Source organism: Rhinolophus sinicus, chromosome 16, assembly GCF_057876585.1.
Source record: "Rhinolophus sinicus isolate RSI-liver-muscle chromosome 16, RSI-T2T, whole genome shotgun sequence".
Taxonomy (NCBI): Eukaryota; Metazoa; Chordata; class Mammalia; order Chiroptera; family Rhinolophidae; genus Rhinolophus; species Rhinolophus sinicus.
The window spans coordinates 83,959,605-83,971,980 of NC_142516.1; the positions used below are offsets into that span (position 1 = coordinate 83,959,605).

At 39.7% G+C, this 12,376-nt stretch overlaps 2 protein-coding genes across 4 annotated transcripts in view; one reads left to right on the forward strand and one right to left on the reverse strand.

The window, feature by feature from the left end:
• Positions 1 to 12,376, reverse strand: part of CENPP (centromere protein P) — a 229,503-nt gene that overhangs the window by 54,913 nt on the left and 162,214 nt on the right. The window lies entirely within an intron of this gene.
• ECM2 (extracellular matrix protein 2) overlaps positions 1 to 12,376 on the forward strand; it is a 39,743-nt gene that overhangs the window by 11,234 nt on the left and 16,133 nt on the right. For both annotated transcript variants that reach the window (XM_019713823.3, XM_088792866.1), the window contains exons 2-5: positions 3,177 to 3,486; positions 6,844 to 7,032; positions 9,158 to 9,616; positions 11,679 to 11,794. In XM_019713823.3, coding sequence (XP_019569382.3) covers positions 3,201 to 3,486; positions 6,844 to 7,032; positions 9,158 to 9,616; positions 11,679 to 11,794 — 1,050 coding nt within the window. In that variant the 5' untranslated portion in view covers positions 3,177 to 3,200. The remainder of the gene's footprint in view (positions 1 to 3,176; positions 3,487 to 6,843; positions 7,033 to 9,157; positions 9,617 to 11,678; positions 11,795 to 12,376) is intronic.

Consider the following 12,376-nt stretch of genomic DNA (forward strand, 5'->3'; position numbering starts at 1 on the left):
CTTGTACTATTTCTGAAGAGAAGTCTGCCTTTATTTATAACTTTGTGTCTTTTTTTTTCTGGTTGCTTTTAACATTTTCTCTTTTAAGACAATTTGAATATGGTAAATATTTGGTACAATTTTCTTTATATTTCTTATGTTTGGGGTTCAACAGGCTTGGATATGTGGGTTTATCATTTTCATCAAACTTGGAAAATGATCGGTCTTTATTTCTTAATATTTTTGTGCCTCCCTAGTCCTTTGGGGACTGGAATTGGACATAAATTGATCTGCCTGTAGTTATCCCACAGCTCAATGATGCTCTGTTCTTGTTTTTCATTAGTCTTTTGTGTATAATATATGTGTATTTAATTTTGGATAATATCTATGACTATGTTTTCAAGTTCACTAATTTCTTCTGTAATGTCTAATGTGCTATTCATCCCTTGTAGTCTAGTTTTCATCTCTCACGTTGTAGTTTTCATCTTTAGATATTTGATTTGGATCTCTTTAAATATCTTTCCTCTACCTTCTTGAGTATCTGGAATATAGTTATAATAACTTTTAATGGCCTACTTAATAATTATGTCAGCTTACCATTTTGGAGTTGGTTTCAATAGATTGATTTTTCTCATCATTGTGGGTCAACTCTTCCTTCTTTGTGTGCTTGGAAAATTTTTGCTGGAGTCTCAGGCACTGTTAGGTGCTCTGGGACATGGTTAAGTTATTGTACCTCATTTCTTCCTTTCAGGAAGGCTTGTTGTTCAGTTGTTAAATGGGATCAGGGCAGCTGTTAGTCTAGGGTTAACTATTTCTCCTGCTGTGCCAGTATCCTGATGCCCTGTGAAGTACAGGTTTTCCACTCTGACTGGTGTGCACACAAACTCTCCCCAGCCTTTTTTGAGCCTCAGGGATTTTTTTTTTTTTTTTACAGGAGTTGTTTCTCCAGTGTTGAGTACTTTAGTCAGTACTCAGGTGAAGGTTTGAGGTCTCTGGAAGGTGTTTTCTTGGTAGCTCTCACCTCTCTGTACCCTGCCCTGTAAGCTCTTGCCTCTCTGGCATCCCCAGACCCCCAGGTCTGTCTTTTCAGCTGAGGGAGACTGGGGCTCCGCTTGGGCGCCCTCTCTGGGCTGCTGTCGGGGAAGGAGTTCCCTCCAGGCAGTAAGCAGGGCTTCACCTCTCAGAGAGCTCTGTCTGTGCTATTCCATGTCTAATGTTTGAAAATGTTGTTTCATGTATTTTGTCTGAATTTTAAGTTGTTTTAGAAGGGAAGTTTTATCTGGTCTATTAATTCCATCTTGGCTGGAAGCAGAAGTCAGATTTGATAAGTCCTGTCACAACATTGGTGTAATGGCTGATGGGTTCTCTAGGAAGTGACCATAAACTAACTTGCACTTCTTCAGGAGTCACTACTTCCTGGAGTCACTGTGTTATTAGCTGTCCATCCGCAAGAATGTTGGCAAGGCAGGGATGCAAGCCTCCCACAAACAAGTGCTCGTATTCTTGGCCTGCAGGTGATGTACCTTATGGTAGAATGTCAAAATAGGTCAGCGAGTGACATTTGTACCTAGGCAAAGGAACCAGGGTGGCAACCCGATGTTTGGTAGTCAAGGTAGGTTCCTATTGAGAGATCACGATATTGGCGGCACCTGAAAATGCTCCCCCATCTCCTACACATCTGGGTGGCAGGCACTGAGGCGTGGAGGCCTGCTGTACTCCCAGGACACAGCCTCTACTCAGATGCCCTTGAGATGCCCACAGCTTACCCACAGGTTTTGAAATAGACCTGTAAGACAGTAGTAGCTGAATGTCAACGGATCACTTTATTTCATACAGAAAGGCTGAATCACATGCTTAGTGGGTCTCTGGGCTATTTTCTAAGGTCCCCACAAAACTGCTGGTTGACAGCCTGAGGCCACTGTTGGCCCATTGAGCCTTCCAAGTCCCTCCTTTGCAGTTGGAGTTTTCATCTCTGTATGTAACATCACCTTGAACCTTTACCACTCCTGCCCATTGCCAGCCAGAGTGGTGTTTTCTGAAGTAGGAGTTTTGTTCTCGTTGACAGAGGTGATCAAGGCAGGCCTGTGAGCAAAGCTGCACTTAACTGGTGATGCTGGGTCCTTAGGGTCCCTGGGTTTTCAGGTTCTCCTCCACACTCCCTGGCTGTGTAGAGAGGGTACTCCAACTCAGCGAGTACTGACAGGGAGGGAACCTGTGGGAAGAGCTGCCAGGGAAGAGCAAGGGTAGGGACACTGGCCCTATGCTCAGAGGGACAATGACAATGTGCAAACCTTCCCTGTGGAACTAAGTGACGCCGGAGCGTATGCCTGCTGATCCTTCACCAGCCCCCGCGAACACACGGTGGAGGGCTTCTCTCTACCTGTCCTTGCTACCTGACTAAAGGGCCTGGCCCATCCCATCAGACCACAATGCCACTACCACACTTAGTCTTCCTCAGCAAGAGTACTTAAGTAGTCACGGCTCAAATACATGTCTCAGTTCACCACACCGAGAGCCCTGTGCTGCTCTCGAGAGCAGCTAAGAGTTACTGTCTCTTCTTACCTCTTTATAACAGATGCTCGTTTACTGTTATTTTTATATGGTGCAATCAGGTCCTCTCCCTCAAAAAAGAAAATTCTAAAGCTGGAGAATAAAAGAACAAAACAGAAGAGCTAGGAAGTTGGGTTATGGATGATGTCAGTCACAAGATGACTTGGCAGACAGGTGGAGAGAATCCCGAGTGACCTCTGAAAGCCTACCACACAGGGCGCCAGAGAAGGGTCGGCAAACGCTGGCCCAGGCGCCAACACGGCCCACTGCCTGTTTTTGTAAATAGTTTTACTGGTGGACAGCTCCACCTATCTCTGTCCATATTGTCTGCTTTCGTGCTACAAGGGCTGAGTGGGCTAGTTATGACAGGAAACATACGGCCTGTTAAGCGTAAAATACTTCTATCTGTTCCTTTACAGAAAAAGTCTGCTCATGCCTGGTGTGGAGATAATGATATTAAATATTCTCTGATTTTGACAGAAAATTTCTACATGCTGATTTTGCAGTATTACTATAGCGTAGAGCCCATATAGCGTGTTATTTCCCAAAGACTCGCAGCTGAGGAATACAGGCAATTGTAAGCCAGTTTTCAGAGGTAAAAATTTAGTTACAACTAACTCTGAAATTCTGTTTCATTCTCATTCTAGGAATTGGATAGTGAAAAAGCAAGCATGAAGTTTGCAGGTTTGTTTTGTTTTTTTCTGCTTATCATTTTTCAAACTGACTTTGGACAAAATGAAGGAACTCCAAGGAAGCAAAAAAGGAAGATGCATTACAGAAAACTGAGGAAAAGTTTTTTTTCTAACCACAGACCCAGTAGACAGCTTGGGATTCAGCAAACAACGACGGTGACACCAACAGTGACACTTCCCATGGTTGACCTGGATTATGGCATGGAGAAGTTTGAATCCTTTTTAAAGTTTCTTGGAGTAGAATCAAGCTATAATGTGCTACCAGGTAAGAAAACAGTACTAGGGAGAGGGGGACAGAAGGAATTTCCATGAAGTTAATTTAAAAAAAAAATTCAACTTATATTATTATATTTTGGTTTAATCTATGAAGATACATTTTAAACAACATTTTAAAATCATTTATAGAATGTACTTATAAAATTGGAAAACAGAAAAAAAGTTATCCTACTATACTTATAAAACCATAGTTACTATTTTGTTTTATTTCTAGTCTGTTTACTATGCCATGTATTTTAAATAGTTGTAATCATAATATAGATAATATACACATGAATTTGTCAACTGCTTTTTCACTTATAATGATATATCACCTAGGATATAGAAATATATTCAGATGATTCTATGAATACATGGCTATTAAATATTTTCAATCAAAATTCTTCAACAAAAAATGGATTTTATTTTATTTTATATAAACTGTATATATTTATATTTGATTTTATTTTATATAAAGTACTGAATTTTTAAGGGTTGAAAATATTGGAAATTCTGCCAAAGATTTCAACTAGGCATTTTTAAACACTAGTATTTAATAGTGCACATTTTTGCAGGTTTGGAAGAAAAAAAGAGTAATTACATTATACATGTTACCATTACATAAAACTTTCTGAAGACAAAAGAAAATATCACCACATAATATTCTGTGGCCAATACTTCATATATTGTCTCAAGAAAACCAAATGCTTCTAAATGATGTTATTTCCATGAAATTAACAGAAATAACATACAATTACCATGAAAATATACAATTTAGGTCACATTTACAGCATGGCTGGGAAAAGAGTCAAGAGGCAGGGAAATCTACTAAAACGATATGATAATAACAGTGTACTCACAACTGCTAACGAATGATGCGGTCACAGAAAATGGATGCTAAACATTTCTCAATTGTCCTAAAATGTTTTCCAGTGGTCTTATGGTACTTTTTAAAATTGTGGTAAAACATACATCAAACTTAGCATTTTAACATTTTAAAGTGTACAGTTCACTGGTATTTAGTGCACTCACAATGTTGTGCAACCATCATCACTACAGTTCCTGAACATTTTCTTCCCCACAAAAGGAAACTCCATACATATTAAGCAGTCCCTCCCCATTTTCTCCTAACCCCAGCCCCTGGCAACTACTAGTCTTTCTGTCTCTAACACTTGCCTATCCTGGATAAGTCATATGAAAGGAGTCATATAATATGCAGCCTTTGGTGTCTGGCTTCTGTCACTCAGGATAATGATTTCAAGGATCATCCCCGTTGCACCACATGGCAGTACTTCATTCCTTTTTACGTTGAGTAACATTCCATCATATAGACAGACCACATATAGTTTACCCATTCACCTGCTGATGGACATTTGCGTTGTTTCTACCTTTTGGCTACTGAAAATAGCACAGCTATGAACAACTGTGAACAAGTTTCTATCTGAACTCCTGTTTTCAATTTTCTTGGGTATATACCTAGAAGTGGACATGGGTACCTAGGAGCTGGGCCATATGGTACTTCTGCGTTTAATTTATTGAGAAACCACTAAATGTTTTCCACAAAGGTGATACCATTTTATATACCCACCAGCAATTTTCAAAGATTCCAATTTCTCCGTATCCTTGCCAACATTGGTTATTTTCCATTTTTTTAAATATAGCCATCCATTCTTGTGGATGTGGTTATCTCATTGCGGTTTAATTTCTATTTCCCTAATGACTAATGATATTGAACATCTTTTCATGTGCTTGTTGTCCATTCTATATCTTCTTTGGAGAAATGTCTATTCAAATCCTTTGCCCATTTTTACATTGTGTTATTTGTCTTTCTGTTGTTATAAGAGTTCTTTATGTACATTGTGGATATCAGGCCCTTATCAGACATGATTTGCAAATATGTTCTCCCATTATGTACACTGTCCTTTCACTTTCTTGACAATGCCCTTTGATACATGAAATTTTTAATTTTGATAAAATCCAATTTATTTTTTGTTGTTTGTGCTTTTGGAGTCATATCTAAATATCCAAGGTCATGAAGATTTACACCTATGTTTTCTTCTATTAGTGCTATATTTAGGTTTTTGATCCATTTTGAGTTAATGTTTACATTTGGTGTGAGGCAGGAGACAACTTCATATATTTTGCATGTGAATATTCAGTTGTCCGAGCACAATTTGTTAAAGAGACTACTTTTTCCCTATTGAATGGTCTTGGCACTCTTATCAAAAATCATTTGGCCATAGATGTATGGGTTTATTTCTGGACTCTCAATATTACTGTGGTCTATAAGTTTATCCTTCTGCTAGTACCTCGCTGCCATCAACTGATTGTTGCAGCTTTGTAGTTAGTTCTGAAATCTGGAAGTGTGAGTTCTCTAATTTTGTTCTTTTTGCCAAGATTATTTGGCTATTTGGGGCCCATTGTGATTCTGTATGAATTTGAGGACTAACTTCCATTTCTGCAAAAAAAAAAAAAAAAGCTATTGGAATTTTGATAAAGTATAGTGCTTTTACAATCAGGAAAATGTATCTATGTTATCTGTTTTTCCAGGGGAGGAATTGGGTGAGTGGGATTAGTCTGCTGCAAGTATCCAAATGAGAGATGGGTAGGGCCTGAATTGGGCAGACAGTGGTAAGAGAAAGGAGGGGACAAATACGAGAGCTCATTTGGGGGTGGAATTTGGGGACAATAGCTCATCAGATGGAGAGTTATTAGGAATGACCCTAGGGTCAGAAGGAAAATAGTTCAATATTCAAATCAGCTGTCTAATGGCCTGCTTATTTGATATACCGTTTTTCCCTGAAAATAAGACCTAGCCGGACAATTAGCTCTAATGCGTCTTTTGGAGCAAAAATTAATATAAGACCCGGTATAATATAATATAATATAATATAATATAATATAATATAATATAATATAATATAATATAATATAATATAATATATAGTTAATATAATATATAATATAGTTAATATAGTATAATACCGGGTCTTATATTAATTTTTGCTCCAAAAGACGCATTAGAGCTGACTGTTTGGTTAGGTCTTATTTTCGGGGAAACACGGTACTTATCCATATATCTACTCTTTTGCAACTTAGCCATCCTGACAGATACAAGATGGAAGCACAATTCACAGAGCCCAGTTACCACGAGGAGGTCACTCTCAGAGCCTGAGTGAAAGGCTAAGAGCAGAGCATGTGAAAAAGCATTTCAAAGGGTTATATCTATAACCTTACCCTAAGCATGAATGCACACAGAACACTATGCTTGTGTGGTTCTATCAGTTTGACTTCATAGTGTGCTGAGTTCTATTCACAAATGCTGGTAACCACACAAAGAATTTAAATGTGTTACGTTCTTTCCTAGGAAAGAAAGGACACTGTTTGGTGAATGGGTTGACCATGTACAACAAAGCTGTATGGTCTCCTGAGCCCTGTACTACCTGCCTTTGCTTGAATGGAAGAGTACTTTGTGATGAAACCATGTGCCACCCTCAGACGTGCCCCCAAGCAGTTATACCTGAAGGAGAATGCTGCCCAGTCTGCTCTGATACCGGTATAAATATTTAGCTAAAAAAAATATCACATGCGATTTAGTCCTTAACTTCCACATGTTTTTATTTTGTAACTTACCTTAACTTTTAAGTTATGGTAACTATTCATCAGAGCATTTAAAATATTAGTGCAATTATGATAAACATAGAAATTACTTGGGAAAGAGTATCGTAGGGGACAGAAATAAAAGATCTTGACTTTAGTTCTAGCTCTATCAGAATGAGGAAACTCGGACCACCTCACATTTCACATTTGAGTCTCAGCTTTAGAAAGGTAGTGACAGAATTAACAGAGCCAATAGTCCCTGAGTTCTTAATATATAGGAAGAGCTCTGCTTAGCTCCTTACATGCGTTATCTTACTTAATGCAACTCAATGTGGGTACAACTATTATCCCAAAAGAAGATGTAGAACTCATGGTGAACAATAGGAGAAGCGGTTTGCATCTAGAGAGAATAAAGCCCAACTCTCCAGTTTATGTGGAGCAGTGACTTCCTCTTGTGGCACTGCTGTGCGCAGACAGGTCACACTATGCGTTTTGTTGGCTGCTCACTGTCCCCTCATCCTATGAGGCTCATACCTCATGGAGTAAAGAATCCCCAGGAGGGAGGCTCAGGCCTGCCCCAAGAAAAGCCTGGCCAATGCCTTATGAAATAAACAAACACATGTTAAATAATTTGATGGGAAGGAGTGGGGTATTTTCTCTTGTCTCCCATCAAGGTAGACTGTCTCCTCACACAAGGTGATCACAGGTAGTCTCCTGCCAGGAAGAACTTTAGAATATTCAGGAATTGTATTTTGATGGCTACTACCAATTATTTTATAAGGTATTATGACTTTTAAAAATGTTAGAAAATAAGTGTTTAATAAAACTGACTCCTTGGGGGTGAACCACAAAGTTTAAAAAGGCAAGATTCAGAAATTCTCAAACATTTTTCAAAGGACTTGGAATATCCTTGAAATGCTATGGTTATTTTGGAAAAATAAATTTGCATCTATAGAAAGGATTTTAAATATTTCAATATTATAGCTTTAGTTTCCTTCTAATTTTTTCCTATTGTCCTTTTGTATTTTCTGTCAGAGATGTGAAAAAAAAAAACTCACAGACTTTATAATATATACTGAATTGAAATCTCAAATAATTCTTTGAAATAATTATATTTTCTGAGTTCTTTTGGGAGTGATATATGCACAGTATGAAAGAAAAGCAGGGAGATGCTTAAGTAAATATATACTTTTTGATGGATGAAAATCTATGCACTGAGCTCACTCCTCCCTAGAAGTCTTCATTCAGAGGGTGAGTCTGAAGTCCCGTCTTAGTCACATCTTCCCCATTTTAGTTAAAGATATTAATGGCTAAATACAAAGGTAGATGAACTTTCTACTATTATCATGGAATGATAAACAGTATTCTCATGCATATGTCTAGGCTAAAACAACATCATTTAAGCCTAGGAAGTCTTCTGTAAGTGTCAAGAAGTAAAAATGATTTAAATAGAGTCTGGGAGGAAAATAGAAGAGAACTTTCTATCAGAGGATGCTTTTAGACCCATGGAACTGAAAGAAAATAGAACAAAAATAACAAATCTGTAAACAAAAACCAATTTCATTACCAAAAGCCAGTAAAATATGTATCTGTTTCACATTTTTATGTCTAATAGTGTACAAATTCTCGTATTATCAATAACCCCAATTAACTTAGCAGTATCTATTACAAAGGTGTCATATCTGATCATACTGCAATCTCACAATAGGACTGCTTACCACTTTGCATCAGTGGCAATATTACTCCCTCTTCAGTCACCAGGTAGTATGATACTTTACTGAAAAATAAATAGTAAGCCCACAGGCAAAACAAAAATCGTCTATGACAGATTGTACAAAGTAGAAATAAAGTTACTATTAAAAGTATTCAAGTAAAAATGTCAACATGCATTTCATGTTTAAACTGCACTCAGATACTTGGAGGAAAAATACGACTTACTAACCTCATTTTCACTGATTCTCCCTTTTATCAATGTCACAACTTGCCCCCACTGTCTACTCCCACGTGGTCAGTAGCCACCTATTCACTACTCAATGGTACAGCATTAAATGACACAACTGAATTTTCTGGTGATTCTTTAGAACAAAGAGAAGCTACCAGTTTACTTCATAAGCAGCTGCCACCTCCTCAGGTGGAAATAGATCAAGCACTGAGAAAAGAGGAACTTCAATTTGAGGGGGAAGAAGAAGAAATGAAAGATAATGAAGATAGGGAGCAAAAGAAAACAATCTCTGGACCTGGAGATGGGGGGATATTTCCCAGAGAGGGACAGAGCAGAGAAGGGACAGAGCAGAGACCTCGAGAGGAGGGGCGGCAGGCCCACCAACACGGACACCCCGCAAGGGAGGAAGCGGCCCAGGCCCGCAGAAGAGCCGCGTTCGGGACGCCCTCCGGCCCTGCAGCCCCCGCCCCTCCCAGAGGCGCGCCGCCGGTTCCAAGCGGGTGCTCTCTGTCCTACAGGACCATCAGCTGCATGGCTGCTGACCTCACGCAGATACCGCTGCTGACAGCCCCGGACATAACGAGTCTGGAACTTGTTGGTAAGAGACACTGAGGCCTGTTTGATTTTGTGCTTTTGAAGTAAATAACTCTCATTGTCCTGTGAATGTTACATTTTAATTTCATAATATAAATTGACTCCACACAGACTAATCTCACAATCTTCCAATGCACAGACTTTGCCGAAGAGATAGGTGTTTATTATAGAATAACACAGTCAGGTATAAAGCAAATTCCTCCGAATCAAATCATGATTTCCCAATGGACATTTTTCTTAAAGTTTGCCTTACTGAGGTATAATTTATATATGCAGTCCAACTTATTTTTAGCATGTTGTTTTGACACATGCATAGTCAGGTAACCACCACCACAATCAAGATATAGCACATTTCCATCACCTCCCCGAGTCCCCTCACGTCCTTCTCTTCCAGCCGTGGCTCCCACTCATGGACCCTCTGCAGCTCTGCCTTTCCCCATGCGTCCCAGAGACAGATCACTCAGCATGGCACCCATTCAGATGGGCCTCCTTCACCTATGACACTGCTTCTGGGGCCTCGGCCGCTGCCCTCAGCAGCATCTGCCCCCTCCCTGCTGCTGACCGGTGTCTCACTGTTTGGGTGAACCAGCTGAAACACATCTGGGTAACTTCCAGTTTGGGGCGATTATGTGTACAGTGCTATAAACATCCACATACAGTTGTTTGTGTGGACCTAAGTTGTCTTTTCTCTAGAGCACATACCCAGGAGTAGGAGTGCTGAGTGATACAGCAAATGCATTTTAACTTCCTAAGAAACTACCAAGCACTCCCTAAGTGGCTGCCACATTCCTGTCAGCAGTGTCAGCGTCTGCTCCTGTCAGCTGTCTTTCCCCTCATTTTAGCCACCCTGATGGACATAGAGCTGTCCAGACCTTTTGCTCATGTTTTTTATTGGCCCACCTGTAAGGGTTCTGAGTGGGACAACAGCATGACCAAGTGGGTGTGTGAGGCTGGCTGGCGTGGAGACTGGGCCAGGTGACGGGCCTGGGCATTGGTCTGGGTGACAAGGCCCATGCCAGGGGTGGCCCTACAGATGCAGGGCTGACAGAATCTGAATAGGGTTTCAGATGTGTCTTGGGGGAAATCACAGGCATAAACTACCATCAAAAATATAAATGACCCTATAAATAAACAGTCAATAGAAAAAGTCCGACACCTTTGTTCAGGATGGCTGGTCCTGATGGCAATAGGACAGCAGCGGAGTCGTGGACTTCCTGACACCCTGCTCCTAGGACCTCCTAAACGAGTCCTAGACCTAGAGGCCCCTGCTCCAGCAGTGCCCCCCCTCCCGCAGCCTGCATGCCAGGTGTGCTCACTCTGTGAAAGTCTAAAGCCTTATGAAAGATGAACAAGCTGTGCTCGGTCACACTGCCTTGGTTTTACAAGGTCGCATGTGGTCCTTACAGTGCTATCTCTGGTAAGCTCATTTTCTGGGTTTAATATCATTGACTACTGTGCTTAATTAAATGTCAAAACAAAACCTCATACATTTAAGGCATGTAGGGACTTCTGTAGATAAAGTCATAAAACATTATATCTGGAGGCGATCGGAGAGGTTATCTCCCCAAGCTGCTTATTTAGAGAAAGAAACTGATGCTCAGAGAAAGTAAGTGAATATGCCCAAGATTTTAATGATTAAAAATTGTATCATATTTCTGATCCAGGGTCTAGGAAATGTCAATGGGAAAATACGAAGAACTATAAAAATCAGTTTCTAATAACCTTCCAGAAACACATCTTTGTTGTAAAATGTATACTGGTAACAGAACTGTCTAGCAAACCCTATTCTGGCCGTTTTAAGTAGCTTTATGTAAAACATGAAGTACTAGAGCATGACAAGCCCTTCAAGTGAAAATTCTGACTATGTGAAACAGTGGAATCCCAGTCTTGTTATTTTCCTAAGTATACATTTGTTTATATAACATATATTCTACCTGTTAGGAGTATTGCTCTGTCCTCCAGATAAAGCATGTGCACATGCACATATATGTGTGTGCACACACGTACACATGTGTACATGTATGTATAGGCACAGAGTCCTAAAACACAACTGCTGTGTTTCCTAGGCAATTCCATCACCTCCATTCCGGATGAGGCATTTAATGGATTGCAGAATTTGGAAAGGCTTGATCTGAGCAAGAATAATATCACCTCTTCCGGCATAGGTCCCAAAGCATTCAAGGTAAATACATGCTCTGATGTGTAACAGTCGATTCAGACGTCTTTCCTACGACTTGTACTGGCAGTGGGTGGAAGGGAGGAAAGGTTAAATGTTGTAACTGATAGTTTTTTCCTAAGAAAGTTTCCTCTCTGATGTCCCTAAACTGTATTCAAGTTTTATTTTGAATAGAGCTGTTGTTTCACATGTTTCTGGCTGGTTTTTGTATGCTTCACCCTTAGAGTACCAAAAACAGCATCGATGACAAAATTAATGTGAATTTGTAGTCATTTTCTCCCAAGTAGCTGAAATCATGTTGAAATGTTGTCTCTTAGGACATGAGGTATTTCTGGGAAGAAAGGATAGCTTTATCTGGAAATTCTATTAACATTTGAAAGCCAGAAAATCAGAGCTTCCCTATTTTATGCCATGGGCAAAAAAACCTGATGAAGGATACTTTAGCAAGAGGGGCTTCTGGAAAAACAAATGGACTCAGATGAAAACTGGCATGGAGATAGGTTGGAAAAAGAAGAGAGAAAGAAAGAAGATAGGAAACAGCACAGAAGAAACTTCTGAAAGACTCAGATTTGACCAACTGTTTTTCTA